This window comes from Capsicum annuum, chromosome 1 (assembly GCF_002878395.1).
Source record: "Capsicum annuum cultivar UCD-10X-F1 chromosome 1, UCD10Xv1.1, whole genome shotgun sequence".
NCBI classification, from domain to species: domain Eukaryota; kingdom Viridiplantae; phylum Streptophyta; class Magnoliopsida; order Solanales; family Solanaceae; genus Capsicum; species Capsicum annuum.
In genome coordinates, this window is record NC_061111.1 from 15,143,161 (window position 1) to 15,158,126 (window position 14,966).

Sequence of the window (14,966 nt, forward strand, 5' to 3'; positions counted from 1 at the left end):
GTTTTCTACATATTTTCTCATGTTTAGTTGGTGAGTGAAAAATATTTTTCAAAAAATATTTTATAGTGTTTGGTTGGTGAGTAGAAACTATTTTTTAGAAAAATATTTTCTAGTGTTTGATTGGTGAGTGAAAAATATTTTTTTAGAAAATACTACTAACTGATAACTAGTATATCAGTGCCTCTACCAACACAACAATTTGTAAGAACTAATTTAAGCATAAAAAATAATATCAATATCGAATACTAAAATATTACAATCACTAAATTTAAGCAACTATTAATTAGCAAATATAAGAAACACTTTTCAATATTTTGTCAGGACAATCTCAAAATACTACAATCAATAGAAATATAACGGAACGACGATCTTATTCAACCTCGTGAAACAAGTTACATCGATGACAAAATGAAATATGCAATTAGCAAAAGTAACATAGGTAAGTCTTCCTCTATGCATATAAAAATAACAATACATTCAACGAATATTGGAAATGGAAAAAATTTAGGCTCCACTATTTTTTATTTCAAGCAGTGAAAAATTAAAGCAAAGCACAGTGAAAAATATTTTTGAGTAATGTAAATTTTTGAGAAATGTGAATTTTTTGAGTCATGTGAATATAAGTGTTGTTGGGGTGTGAAAGAAGAGCGGGGGTGGGGTCATAAATCACATTTGTCATTTTCTGAAAAATGACTTCCCTTGTCCCATAAGGGAAGTCATTTTCCCTCAAATTGAGTAAAATGAGTTGTTGTAGAAAATGTTTAAAAAATATTTTATTGCAACCAAACAAAGGAAAATAGGAAAATATTTTCCTTCGTACCAAACACACCCTAAGTCGGCAGTGATTTTCTTTTCTTTTTTTTTTAAAAAAATAATTTAGGTGAGTACTTAATGTCAATCCACTTTTATTTGCTTTATTATATAATAAAAAATAAATTATACTACTACTCCTATAAATTATAATACAGTCGTGTTGTTAGTGGTGCTTAAAGTTTCCATTGGGGCAATCAAATAATAATATGCCAACCCATAATAATATTCCTGTCAAAAGAATAGAGAGATCTGTTTTGCTAGGGATTAGTAACGCACTGACATGTTGTATGTTGATCAAGTTTATAGTAATATTTTAGAAGTAAAGTTAAATTTGTCTCGAAGTATTCGATGGTATTTCTAAAGAATTCATTTATTGTAATTTTTTAATTAAGTTTAGACAAAAATGCTCTTATAATTTACTTAGATTGTTAAAGTACAATAACCTTAAAAAGACATAACATGAAAAGTATATTACTTTATTTATTTTAATTTATTTATTTGATTTTATCTTAACATGGAGTATAAGAAATAAAGAAAACTTTGAATCTTATTGTCTTAAATTAAAAATATATAAAATATATCAAAATGCTTTTTAATTTTATAACTTTAAATATATTATGTAAAAAGTTGAAATAAAAAATGGTCCAAGAAAACAAAAGGAAGAAAAATAGACTAAAAAAATTAGGATAAATAAATTAAAACGAAAATCGTATTAACTTTGGACAACAATAAGGTCTTCAATATAACTTAATTATTTCTTGTATAATTTCCCCCCCTCAACATCTCACATCTTCGTAAAATTTATTTAGCAAGATAATAACTCCTCTTCTTTCTTGTAATGTTGTTTATGAAACAAATTCATTAATCTAAACAGAAAATAACAATTCTAATTAACAATGAGTTTTAGCTAAATAGTATAAACTTGTACGAAAAGAAAATATCAGCAATGCATAGTTTTAATCTTTTTTCTTTAAAACATAAAAATTAAGAAAAAAAAAAAATTATTAGAACACAATCTTCGGTTTACAGTAACATAAAAATTCAAAAAAAAAATAAAAATGTTATATGAATTTTGACCTCTATAAGAAATCAATATCACTAATTCACTCCCCTACTCCCCCCTCCAAAACCTTTAAAAAATAAATAAAACATCAAAATCGAAAATACTATATTTGATATTTATATTATGATCCACTTAATTTCAAATTTACCAAAAAAAATGTCTATATTAAGAATAAAATATTTCCAAGCAAAGTAATTTTGTGTCCTTTACTCAAACTTAATAATAAAGACCTCATATTGTAATGGATAATATTTATCATTTCAACACGATTTTTGTTGTTAAATTAGGACAAATAATATAAATCGCTATTTTGGATTCTCTATTTTGGATATAATAGGTACATAGTTAGCTCCAAATATATTTAATAAAGATATATTTTTCTTTTGTGAAGATACAGAATTAGCTTCCTATGCTTTTTTTTTTTTTTTTTTTTAAGATTTGTGTCCGTCGAGATACATAATTTATTTAATAAAAACATGTTTTTTCTTTGTAAAAGATACAGAATTAGCTTTCGACATATATATATATTGAATATGTCAGAATATATAATTAGATTTTTGATATATTTGTATAAATATGATAAATTAATGTGAATATTTATTTTAGATAAATTAAAATGGAAAAAATAAAAAAGAAGAAGTAGATGTAGGAAAAATAGGAGTGACCGAGCATAAGGCATTTTGAGCGATAACGCAGGTAAAGAGACAAGCCAGCTCACCTTGTTTCCCTTTCCCCTCTATTTCTTCCTCTTTCTTCTACCTTCCACTCTTTCCCCTTCTCTCTGAACCTTCCAGTCTTTCCCTATTCCCATCTCCTTCTCCTCCTTTTCTTGTAAGTATTCCTTTTTTCTTTTTCTGACCAATTATCTCTTTTTATCTTTTTTTAGGATAAACTCAATTGATAGTTCCAATTATCTATTATGTAGTAATTATATTTCAAGATTCTTGCTCCAATAGTTTTAATTTCATCTTTGATGAAACCCCTTTTATTTTTTTTACCAGATCCATCCATATTCAGGTTTTTCATATTTTTTATATTATATTTATTCCCTTGATGAATTTTCTTGATAGGACTCTCCAAAAATGTTGCCTTTATATGAAAATTACACTGTTTTGGATGAATTGTTAGGCAATATATAAAGATGGTTTATGTTGTTGAATTTCTATTTACCTCAATTAAATGGATTATGCATATAGGGAATAGTGTTTGTTTATGTCTTTTATTTGTGATAAAGTTTGAGTCTTTTGTGTGTTTTGGATAATTGAAGTATTGATGAGTGGATTTGTGTCTGTTGGTATTTTAGGGAATTTGATGATTGAGCTTAAAATTTGAGAGGAGCTGTTTGGTTTAAAGGGTTTCTTGAAGGAACTGTAAAGAATGGCGTGCAAAGGTTTTTGGGAGTGTTTGTTGAAGCTCTTGAACTTCTTGTTGACCCTTGTTGGTTTGGCAATGGTGGGGTATGGTATTTATCTATTTGTTGAATACAAAAATCATTCATCCTCCGGGGATGATCACCCTGTTGCACCACCTACAAGTGCTGCTGATGTGATAGAGTTTGGTCGTCCAATGCTTATGGCTGTATCGTTGGCTGATAACATCTTTGATAAACTTCCGAAACCTTGGTATGAATACCCTTTACGCGTTAATGCTTATCGTATTTAATTGTTTCGTGCTTTTGTAGAAGTTGTCTTTAAGATGATTGTGAAGTTGTATTGTTAATTGTACTTGCTAATCGATATTGTTGTGTTTGCTAGTTTTTTTCTCTTACTAAAAAGACAGACTTTTTGCGGTAATGCTTACTCATTTTATTGTTTCGTGCTTCTGTAGAAGTAGTCTTTGAGATGCTAGTGAAGTTGTATTGCCAACTGTATTTGCTAGTTGATATTGTTATGTTTGCTAGTTTTTCTCTTGTTTTTTAGAGGGATGTCACAGTTAAAAAGGATAAGGCAATTTCTTTTAGAGACTTTAAAGATATAGTCAGTTGATTTCCTGATTACGGAAATTGAGAAGATTCTTTTCGACATAAGAGACTATTGTTCATTTAGATGAAACAAAAGTGAACTTAACTTGAGAAGCATCTCTGTTCTCCTGAAATTTTTCAAAGGGCTTTACTATCTGTTCGCTTTGTATTGTGATAAATTGCATTATTTGATCCCCAGTTCTCACCATTGGTTTAGTTCTTCTATTGTACTTCTTGCATTTCAAAGGTACTTGTTTCTCCTCATTGAACTACAAGTTCTTATTACTTCCGTTTTGTCTTTCTTCATGGAGATTATAACAAATCCCATTCACATATTTATGCTTCAACCTATTGTAGATACTCGTGTTACTGCTCCCTCCGTTCGCTTTTACTTGTCACATTTGACTTGGCACACTCATTAAGAAAACAATTATTTACATGGCTATTTTACCATAGTACCCCAATTAAATGATGGTTACTATTGTGTCTTGAAATTAGTTGGGAGAATAAACATATAATGCTAAGGGTAAAATAGGAAAAAAAGTTGGTCTTTTCTCGATGTGTGAAAAATGAAAAGTAAAAGTGACAAGTAATTCTGAGCGGAGGGAATAACTTCTTTGTGGCCATGCCTTCTCCATCTATTATCTTGCTTAGTGCTTCCATGGCCAAAATGAAATGTGGACCCCTTCCTTCAACTCTTTAGAGCTAGCACAGAAACAAGTTGGAATCCCGTTTATCAACACTAAGAATTTCACCGTTGATACACAAAACACTTACCATTTCCTCTTTCTTTCGCCCAAACACATCTTGCATCATTGCAAAAGTCCAGAAGTCTTTATTGACACTATTGTAAGCATTTTCAAATAGCGACTTGCTCCAAATTCCTGCAGCTCCTTTCTTTCTTCTAGAGTCCAACACTTTATATGAAACAAGTGATGCTTCCAACAGTTGCTTGCTTTCCATGAATATCTGGGAGGAGTTACTATGTCATCTACTAAATTAGCATGGCCTAGTGGTTCAATGATGTTGGGTTGAGCACCATGAGGTCTCAGGCTCAATTCCTAACAGAGAGAAATACTAGGTGGTTTCCTCCCATCTGTTCTAGCCTTTGTGGAAGAATTACATGAAATTTGTTGCTGGTGGGAGGTGGCAGGTATTCCGTGGAATTAGTTGAGGTGCGCACAAGCTGGATCGGACACCATGGTTATCAATAAAATGGATCGGACACCACGGTTATCAAAAAAAAAAAAGTAACTTCGCAATAATCTAGTATATGCTTTCAGTTTCAAAAAAATAAATAAAATCTAGTATATCTAGTATAGCTTCCCAGTAGACTAATATGTTTGTAGCCCTTAGTATTTGCTGCACCATCCTTCTGGGTATGGTTGCTATGTGAAAGGAGGTGGTGCTGTGAAAAAATTTCAATCTCATGAATTGTCCCTACAAGTTCTTGACCATGTCAGAACACCCTTGAATAAGAGTAAAGTTAAGTTGTTAGGTCCTAGTGCGTTGTCTCAGATATAATTCTTCTCAACTGCTTACTGCACTTCTTTTTTTGAGATTTCTCTTTTTTGAGCATTCCTTCTTCGTCTTCCATTTGGCTAATTTTAACCTGCCAAGTCAAGTCCTCTACAACAGATAATTGTGTAAAGAAATTCATAGTTGCATCCTATGCTGCTCGGACTCTTCAGAAATGTCATCGGGTACGTGTCGGATCCTTCAAAAGTAGTGTATATTTGGAGGATCTGACACGGGTACAACAACTTTTTGGAGAGTCCGAGCAACTTAGGTTGCGTCTTTTACCCCCTTCCTTCAACTGCAACTGATTCTCCCACTTCTTTTTCTCGACGAAGTTTTTCTCTTTTCCATTATAACCTGCAGTGGGAGATCTTGTATTGCAATCCCCTTCCTTTAAACACGTTTCACCCTAGATTTGTCTGTATCTAATTTCTTGCAGCATAGTCATTAAAGCTATCTCTCTTGATTTCATATTTCCTCATTTTTAGCAATCATTTAGTTCCATCCCCCTTCCTGTGTTTCTGCCTGCCAACTTGTTCATCAACTGTGACATCTCGTTACTTTAAAAAAGCTGGCATCTGGGCTTTAGTATTCTTCCAAATACTTCCTGATTCCATTGTCTAAGATCCCCCTTTCAGATTTCTTATTAGTTTCTTCACATGGTTGAACAATACATACCCTTGAATCTGGTTACCACACCACTGCCTCACCTATTTGCCAAAATCTATTGCTTTCGAACACTTATTCCCAAATCTAAAAGTTGCTCGTAGCATGTTAACCTATCATCACTAAACGGAAGATCTATAAGTCGATGGTTGTCAATTAAAGCTCTGAGATCTATTACACTAGAGAAAGAATCACACCCCATCTCGTTCCCTAGGGGACTTATTGAGTTAAATTTCTTTGAATATCCAAAGTAGTCTTCAAATAGTTAAAAATACTGAGATTTTGTTCTATAACATCCTCTTTGATCCCTCACTCACTGCTGCTTCCCGTGCTCACCATTTCCATCTTTCTTTGATCCCATAGGTACAGTGATCCTCCTGCATTGTCTGTACCATTACCAGGGATCATCTTGTCTTTCACCCATCTCTTTTTACATGCATTTCTAACCATTTTAGTCATGCTCCCAGTCTAACCAAACCCATCACTCTCTTAATGCCGCTTTGATGATGATAGTCCTTTTTCTACCTTATACTAAGTGGGAAATAGATTGCCTCTGCTTCTGTGTTTCTCATGTTCAAGTATTTAACATCTCTAACATATAAATTGGCAGCTTTTGAGGTATTCAATCGGGGATGTTTTGTCTTTATCTGCTGGAGAGTTTAAAGTACATACTGTGAAAATGGTTGGGACTTTCCCCCAAGGAAGTTGCATGCCCCTGTTGTACTATATATAAGGAGCAACTATTAGACCAAACTATGTTGAAGAAGTCGCGTAGTGAATTATCATTATGGTCTACATTATTTTTTAGGTAGAGTTTGAAACTTAATTTTTTTTTCTAAAAAGAGATTATGATCTATAACAAAGAGGAAAAATTACCTCCAACTTAATAAGTCAATTTAAAATTTTGAATTCTTAAAGAGGATGTGAAACCATTTTTAATTATATTTAGTTAATACTTCTATATTTTCTGGTTCGTAGTATTTATTTAAAGCAAGTCGTGACCCTTTTGGGATTATTGATGGCCTATATGTTTCTGCCATTTGGGGGGATGGATTGATCAGTAGTGCTGAAATCCTTTTAAAATGATTGCCAATTCCTTTTATTTTACCTTTTTTGTCAATAAGTTTGGGAAAACTTGCATCGGTTTTTTTCTGAAGAAAGTATATGCAAAAGTTGAATTGGGTGTTTTCTAAGTGTAGAGCGAAATAAACGTGGAAGTATATACAAGGAAAACAAACTACACATGGTTTGCACCTGTTTGTTTGCGTCCATTATTGTATTATAAACAGGACACCCCTTTTGTCGTAATGTGCCTAAGTTTTGAGTGACAAGACTATTCTTCCTTTTATTGCTTGGATAAAGTTTTGCTGGGAGGGGCGACTCATATTTAGTGTTCTACTTCCTTTCCAAGTTCGAATATCATGCTCCAGTGTTTTGGTCGGATTGAACGTGTTCTCCAGGAAACTAATTGACACATTTGTTCTGTTGTAGGTTCATATTTTTGTTTATTGGTGTTGGAGCAGTTCTTGTAATTGTGTCTTGCTGTGGTTGCATTGGAGCGGCAACAAGGAACGGCTGTTGCCTGAGTTGTGTATCCTTATCAGTTGTTCATTCTTCATGATTAGTTTTTTTGTGGAAAACCTAATACATTTTCAAAGAGATATTTATTTCACCAATATAACAGCCTCTCTACTTCATCTGGGGTTGTGGCATGGTCTGCGTACACTCTACCCTCCCCAGACCCCACTATGTGGGAATACACTGGGTATGTTGTATTTATTTCACCAATATGTAGAAATGATGGACGTTATTATGTTTGGGTCCTCTGGGAACATATGATGTAGATCAATAGGAACCTTTCAGTCAGATTTGTGAAATCTTACTTGTATAGCTTTCTGTTTTGAATTTACCTGGATGAGTTTTGGATCATATCGGGCTTAATTCGGACTTGGTCACATGTCAGGGGTGTATGGATTGGATTACATTTCCTATTAACTGATTTTTCTTCTCCTGCCTTAATCCAATAGGCGTTGTGGACTTGTAGAATATCCATGTTACTAGATTGTTCATCTGATTTGTCTTTTCAGTCTCCTACGAAGCATATTTGACACCTTAACTCGGTACAGTACTCCGTGTTGATTTTCTTGTTGATCCTGGTAGAGCTAGGTGCTGCTGGTTTTATGTTCTTTGATAAAAGCTGGAGAGAGGTAGGTGTTTTATAATTTAACAGTTTCACTTTGTAATTATACATTTGTTGTCAGAAAAGTGATGAAAGTCTTTGTCAGGAAATTCCGACTGACAAAACGGGTAACTTTGATACGATCTATGGATTTTTGGATGAACACTGGAAGATTGTCAAGTGGGTTGCCCTTGGTGCTGTTATTTTAGAGGTGAGGTTAAGAATGATTATGTGATCTCTTGTTCCAAGAAAAAAGAGTGGGGAAAAAGGAAGAGAACTTTTTGGTAATCACACCTTGTTGGGTTATGGGTGAAATACAGAAGCTTATGCAACAGTGTTTTTGGTGTTTGCACTCCTCACCATGTTCTTTCACATTCAATTCTATTATGCTACCTATCATGAGCCTTCCGATTTCTTGCAAGCTATTGGTCCTATTCAGATGCATACCGCCACAGTTTGAGTGGTTGTGAATATACTCATGCATTATGATACTCACTGATTTATTCTGCAAAATGTAGTAAAATATAATCCAGTCATCCCTGTTGGTGCAATATACGTCTCCGATAAGTTATATATGCTGTGCCCTTCTATTGTGCCTTAGAGATGTTGGCATGGTCCTAGTGGAAGTCATGGCTGACTGCTGGCTTGACCATATCCAGTATAAGATTTGTGGATTCAGCAGAGAGCATGTGACCTGAATGTTTTGTCCTTTGGTCCCCATATGATACTGTGTCAATCCCCAACCAGCAGGGGTTAGCTATATGAGTCACAATCATTTGTCTTAATCTTTTTTTGAGATAAAAATTATTTATCTTAATCTTCTCTTAGTATTTCTCAGCTTTGGCCGTTTACGTGAGTTGCAGGCTCTTATATTCTTATTGGCCCTCATAGTAAGGGCGGCAAACAGACCAGCAGACTATGATAGTGATGATGAGTACATAGGTGGTCCCAGACAACAAATCCGACAGCCACTGATCAGCAATAGGGCACCACCAAATGCTGCAACTGGTGTCCCTGTTACTGGTACCCTTGATAATCGTCCAAGTAGAAATGACGCATGGAGTACACGTATGAGAGAAAAGGTTTGATCTCTGTTAGCTTCTTTTCTTGCATGCTGATATGGATCATGATGTTAAACCTTCTTAGTTGACTGCTCTTTACGGACTACACAATCTTTTTCAGTTACTTTGAACTCATCGTGATGGTTTTTATAATTTGTATGCTTATTTGTGGTGCTCGATTTCTTTTGACCTTTTCGTGGACTTCGCTGAGATGCCTTTTCTTTTCATTCTCTAAGTATTCAAAATATAATCACAGCAAACCTTTTCTTTTCATCACTCAGGCCTTTTTTAGACCACGAGTGGATTTTTACTTTGAATTTCCTGAAGTTTTAAAAAAAAATCCTTGTGACAGCGTATGAATTATTGTTTTGGTGGTTTGTGCCGGTGACTAGTATGGTTTTTATGTCGTCTCTGTGCCTTAACTTCTGAATATTTGGGAGTTTGGCGAAACCTGGTTCCTGTTTGATAGTACTTGCTATTAAGTTCTTTTTTCTGACTTGAATTCTTGAATGGCTGTAACTCAGTATGGGCTCGATACATCGGAGTTCACTTACAACCCGTCAGAGTCCAACAGATATCCACAAACAGCCGTACAGCCGCAAGAGGAAAAGAAGGGTTGTGCCATAATGTGATGATGGTCTTCTGTAAATTTGGGAGGGCTGATGATTGTGCTTGTCTGTGTAATTTAGTCTGGTGTGAAGTATTTGTGTCTTCTGTAAGCCGCCTTTTCTCTTTGTGGAGTCAGCCTTTAATGTACAAAATACAGTTTTTCGGGATTTTCACTTGTTGTTGACAGTACATTTTGAAGGATAATTCCTCCTCAGTTCATGCTGAGGAAGATGTATTCAGTATTTTAGTGTACGTGCATTTCAGCAACAATTCGTTCAAGTTGTAGAAATGGAACTACCTGAGCTTATATATATATCTATATATATAAAATAGAAGAGGCAACAACACTTTTTCAGTACATCGGGCTGCCCTTGTGGTTTGACTCTTCCCTCGACACCCCCGATTTCAGGAGTTTTAGTATACCGGGCTGCCTTTTTTAAACATGTTGTGGCTTGGCTTCACTTTGGGTTGACTCAAGGAATGTACGAAGGGTACTGTAGTGAGATTAATTATTCTTGTTTTCTTCTCCCATCACAGCTCGATCTAAACTTCTTTCCAAGTAAGAATCAATTCATTCCTTCAGGGTGGTGCGTTCACTAGAAATTAAGTTTGACCTTTTACTTTGTTTTTCTTTTTGTTCGATATGTAAGTGAAAAAGATGATCTTATGTATCCGTAAATAATTTAGGCAAATATTATGACAGATGAGGTGTACCAGAAGATACAGAACATAATATGAAATGCAATTTGTGGAACGTGTTTTTCTTATTTATATTAAGGAAGTCATTTTTCTCATTTTTAAGGAGCTTATTTTCAAAGAAATATGTTTCACCAAACATGAAACAATAAGAAAACATTTATCGAAAAATCTTTTTCTCCGTACCGATCGAGCACACCCCTTGATGTTGCTTCTTTTCTACTTAAAAAGATTTGTCTATGACAGCATCTTGACTTCCAACAGTTGTTTACTCTTTTCGTGTTCCGAATATTATAATTAGGAGCAGAAGATTAATTTAATATATTCCACCGTCCCATATCAATTTTATGAAAAAAGTGTAAAATAAATCATAGAAATAATGTTTAATTATTCATCATCCTCAGAAGAGTGTGTTGCATTAGTGAAGGAAAAAGGTTTGATAAACGTCAACCAAGGTGGTGACACAGTGCTACACTTTTTAGCCATAAAAGGAGATGTATGTGCCTTTAGAGCACTAGTAGAACAAGGTCTTGTTTCGATAGAAGCACTTCGGATAAAAAATAATGTGAAGGGACATACGGCATTGCATGAAGCTGTGAGATATGGACATAAGGATATTGCAGAGATTATGCTAATGCAAGACAGAGATTTAGTGTTTATGGGAGATTATGCTGGAGAAACGCCGCTATATGTTGCAGCTAAATTTAGAAAGGATGAAGTTTTTAGACTTCTTGAGGATTGTGGGAGCGACTGTTTTGCTAAGAGAAATGATGGTCGTACTGTTCTTCATGCAGCTATTGATGGTGAACATTACCGTGAGTAATCTTTGTTCATTCCCTGTATCCTCAGCTGATAGTTCACCATAAACTCTCACATTAAGTTGTTGTAATCAGGTTTGGCAACAACCATATTGGCTTGCTATCCTTCTGTTGCAGAAAGGGTATGACTGCATTGAACTTGTTAGCCACAAAAAGGCCATCATTCAAGAGCGGATCACCGATCATGGTATGTGTTTAGTGATCTTAGCCGATCACCTTCCATTCCATTTCAAGTCATTGGAGCTATAATCTATCTTGGTACGAGTCCATTTTAAAATGCTTTTTTTGTCTACTTTAGAGTTGGTGGTAGTTAAATGTTAGTATAAAGTTAAGCCCAGAAGCTTTAACCTCCTATTGTTACTATTTTGTGATGAGCAGCTATCCCAGAAATGTATGTCGAATGTGAAACTGTAGTGGATCAGGAAGTCCAACATGACGTGAGAGCTGGTATCACCAAACGAAGCAGGTCATCATTATGGTGTAAAACAATATTAGGTGCTATAATTAATCCTCAAGAAAGCATTATTTGGTTTTGTTTTTTCATTTTTTTAACAGCCATTGAAGATAGACTGTTTATAATACGTCATTATTACTTGCGGAAAATGGCTAGGGATTGGGGTAATTAATTGTCCATGTGAATTGTTTGACATTTACTACAGTTGAGCCGAGGGTCTTTTGGAAACAGCCTCTCTACCTCTCCGAGGTAGTGGTAAGTTCTGCGTACACTTTACCCTCCCCAGACCTCACTTGTGGGATTTGTTGTTGTTGAATTATTAGACATTCGAGCAATATACCAATTGCCTATATATGTCTCTTTTTATTACTAATGCATGTTATAATTAATTGATAACCTGTTTCTTCCCTTTCCTTTTCTATTGACGCAATTGGTAATCTGTTGATTTCTTAGCTGAAATGCATGTTTTGGCCGTCCTACTCAAACCCCTCGAGTAGCTTACTTCTTTCTCTGTAGGTTAGAACGGAAGTCATAAATATTAGTAACTTGTGTTTTTTTTTGGGGAATTAAACATTATTTTATTACCAAAAAGGCTTAACATTCTGTACAAATCCAAACCGCATTGGCATCGCGACCAATCAGTTAGCCAAGCTATCAACCATTACATCAAAGGCAACCATGACTGGAGAATCAAAATGGCACTAAGGAGTAAGGATAGTAGAGCTCTGCTAATGTGCTGTTGAGTTTAGGCTTCAAAGATCCTCTCTGACAGATCTCCTGCACTGTTCTTCTAGTTATCCCGTGTCGCTTAGTGGACTTCTCTTGGAAGATCCTGTGGTTCCTTTCTATCCAAATGTGGTAAACTACAGCTGCAATGCTCATTCTGAATATAGTATTTGCTGGTCTCTTCCCTTGGACGACTCGTAGGAGGTGAGAAGGGCCGCATTTCTATAGGCCTAGTCCAGCTCCTCTTGCCATGTTTTTGCTGGTCTAGTGGTACCTTGCCAATTTAAGAGTTTAGTCCATATAAGGCATCGTGCTACCTTGTCCCGTCCTAGAAGTGCCTTCTTGTTCAGCTCAGCACCTCATGTCCACAGCTCAATTAGTTCAATCACCTTTGTTGGTAGTTTAACATGTTTCATTGTACACATTACACCAAAAACGATCTTTAGCGGCAATTAGTTAAATTATGTTTTCTCGGAGGGCATTTGTTAGTGACAATTACATTTTAGCAGTTTCTGTCAATGCCCCTAAAGCCGATAGCGACATTGGATCCAATGCCAATTATCTACTGCCGGTTTTAACATTAGCACTCTTCGTTAAAGTGCATATTTATTGCCATTAAAAACTTCTTTCGATGTAGTGGTGTATTGTTGATTTTTTCCCAGTGAGGTTTACTTCCGATATAATGTTAATAGGTCTTCCATGGTTGAGAGAAGTTGATAGGATAAAACGAAAACATCGACTAGCTTTGATACTAGCAAAAAGATTAATATCGAAAGAAGATTGGAGTTGTTATGCGTTGTCTTCAAGCTCATCTATGGCAAGTCCTATGAATCCCCTAATACAAGCCACAATGCTGGGCAATACTGAAATGATCAAAGCAATCTTAACAGCATTCCCTGAAGTTGCAGATTCACTGGATGAGAATGGCAGGAACATTTTGCACATAGCCGTGGAGCGAAAAAATTTACATCTCTTGAAGAAAAAACTTTTTTTCAAGGATAGCATGTTGACAGAAGTTGATAAAAACGGGAACACCATACTTCATTTCGCATCATGCGTGGGATTTCCATTTTCTTATTCTTCACCTGCTGCGTCAATGCAAGAGTCTACTACTGTTGATCGTGTTGTTTCAGACTTTCCAGTTCTCGAAATAGCTGACCAGATGTCACGGGACGTATATTGGTTTAAGGTAGACTTCCTCATCTTTGTTCGATTAATTACTTTTGTTCTTCAATTATGACATATTTTTATGTCTTTGCTTCATGAAATTCAACCTTTAATTGGTGTTCAAGACACAACATAGTGAAAATTGAGGTATAAAAGATTAATGAAATCCCAGCAAATGATCATAATTATTTTCTCAACGTCTTTCATACCATAAATAGGAGGAACTAACAATCAAGAGTTTGCACTATCCTGTTGAGCAGCATGTAAAGTTGGATTGCTTACCGCATCTAAGGTACCGCGAAAATTTTGATGGGAAGACAGCTGATGAGTTATTCGAAGAGAATCAATCACTTGCACCTGAGAAAAGAGGCAGCAAAGGGGTGTCTGGATACGATGAACAGTATCATAGTAGTTGTAGTCCTCTTCTGCACAGTGAGTTATGCAGCTTTGTTTACTCTACCTGGTGGTTTCGATCAAAATTCTGGCTTCCCTGTTCTTGATAAAAACGATACCTTGTTCAAGTTTCTAGTCCTCGTTTATGCAGCAATATTTTGTTCCTTTGCATGTTTGGCAACTTTGTTATCAGTCCAACAATCCAGGTTCAACACCGAAGACTTTTACATCGTGTTGCCTTTGAAAGGTTTTGTTGCCTCTCTTGGTTTGATGTTGTCTGCCGCGTTTACTATCACTGCTTCTGCACACGCAACAAGGTCAAATCCTCCTCCTTACTTTCCCTATTGTATATGGGTTACACTGTTATGATTCTCATGTTACACAATTTATATTTTGCTATTGTCGACTTGTTTTTTAAACAACGTATGCCATGAATCCACTATCTGAACTCTTACCACATCCCATTTTATTCATTGTTTGTACTAAATTTTTTTAACGTACATACATGATTTGAGTCTAAGCTATTGACTCAATTGAATACATACATGCACAGTACATCTCTCCCATACTAAACGTTTCATGTATATATACAGCGCTTACCCTCCCCACCCCCCCCACCCAACCCAAAGGCTTCATATGCTCTAATCAATGCGTTGAAGAGTTGAAAGGTTAATTTTAAACAATGCTGCATAATTCAACACTATCACAGTAGTTGAGAAGATTGATGGAGATTTTTACTCCACGGAGCAAATGATGGTACAACAGTGAACATAAAGGAGTGAACATAGTGCTTCCATGGACAATCCTTTGCGGGTATATATATATATATTCGAAATGCTATAA

At 35.2% G+C, this 14,966-nt stretch overlaps 2 protein-coding genes across 4 annotated transcripts; both read left to right on the forward strand.

Moving 5' to 3' along the window:
• The first annotated feature begins 2,475 nt into the window (after positions 1-2,475).
• Positions 2,476-10,139, forward strand: LOC107869203 (tobamovirus multiplication protein 2A). Of its 3 annotated transcripts, none has more exons than XM_047394419.1 (7): positions 2,476-2,572; positions 3,180-3,498; positions 7,512-7,611; positions 8,147-8,227; positions 8,306-8,410; positions 9,063-9,281; positions 9,785-10,139. In XM_047394419.1, exons 2-7 carry the CDS (start codon positions 3,254-3,256, stop codon positions 9,890-9,892), a joined length of 858 nt encoding a protein of 285 aa, XP_047250375.1. In that variant the 5' UTR covers positions 2,476-2,572; positions 3,180-3,253; the 3' UTR covers positions 9,893-10,139. The 3 variants fall into 3 exon arrangements, with proteins under 3 accessions (XP_047250375.1, XP_047250377.1, XP_047250380.1); XM_047394421.1 differs by having other exon boundaries at positions 2,533-2,707; XM_047394424.1 differs by lacking the exon at positions 2,476-2,572 and adding an exon at positions 2,710-2,893.
• A 477-nt stretch (positions 10,140-10,616) lies between these two features.
• LOC107867478 lies at positions 10,617-14,632 on the forward strand. Its single transcript, XM_047394427.1, has 3 exons — positions 10,617-11,641; positions 11,762-13,752; positions 13,991-14,632. Exons 2-3 carry the CDS (start codon positions 13,246-13,248, stop codon positions 14,228-14,230), a joined length of 747 nt encoding a protein of 248 aa, XP_047250383.1. The 5' UTR covers positions 10,617-11,641; positions 11,762-13,245; the 3' UTR covers positions 14,231-14,632.
• Positions 14,633-14,966: the final 334 nt, after the last annotated feature.

Bases quoted from the DNA above. Each gene is read 5' to 3' on its own strand.
- LOC107869203 (XM_047394419.1), top strand. From the start codon at position 3,254: ATGGCGTGCAAAGGTTTTTGGGAGTGTTTGTTGAAGCTCTTGAACTTC. The intron at 3,499-7,511 runs GTATGAATACCC...GTTCTGTTGTAG, and splicing joins GATAAACTTCCGAAACCTTG to GTTCATATTTTTGTTTATTG. The intron at 9,282-9,784 runs GTTTGATCTCTG...GCTGTAACTCAG, and splicing joins GTACACGTATGAGAGAAAAG to TATGGGCTCGATACATCGGA.
- LOC107867478 (XM_047394427.1), top strand. From the start codon at position 13,246: ATGTTAATAGGTCTTCCATGGTTGAGAGAAGTTGATAGGATAAAACGA. The intron at 13,753-13,990 runs GTAGACTTCCTC...CCTGTTGAGCAG, and splicing joins GGGACGTATATTGGTTTAAG to CATGTAAAGTTGGATTGCTT.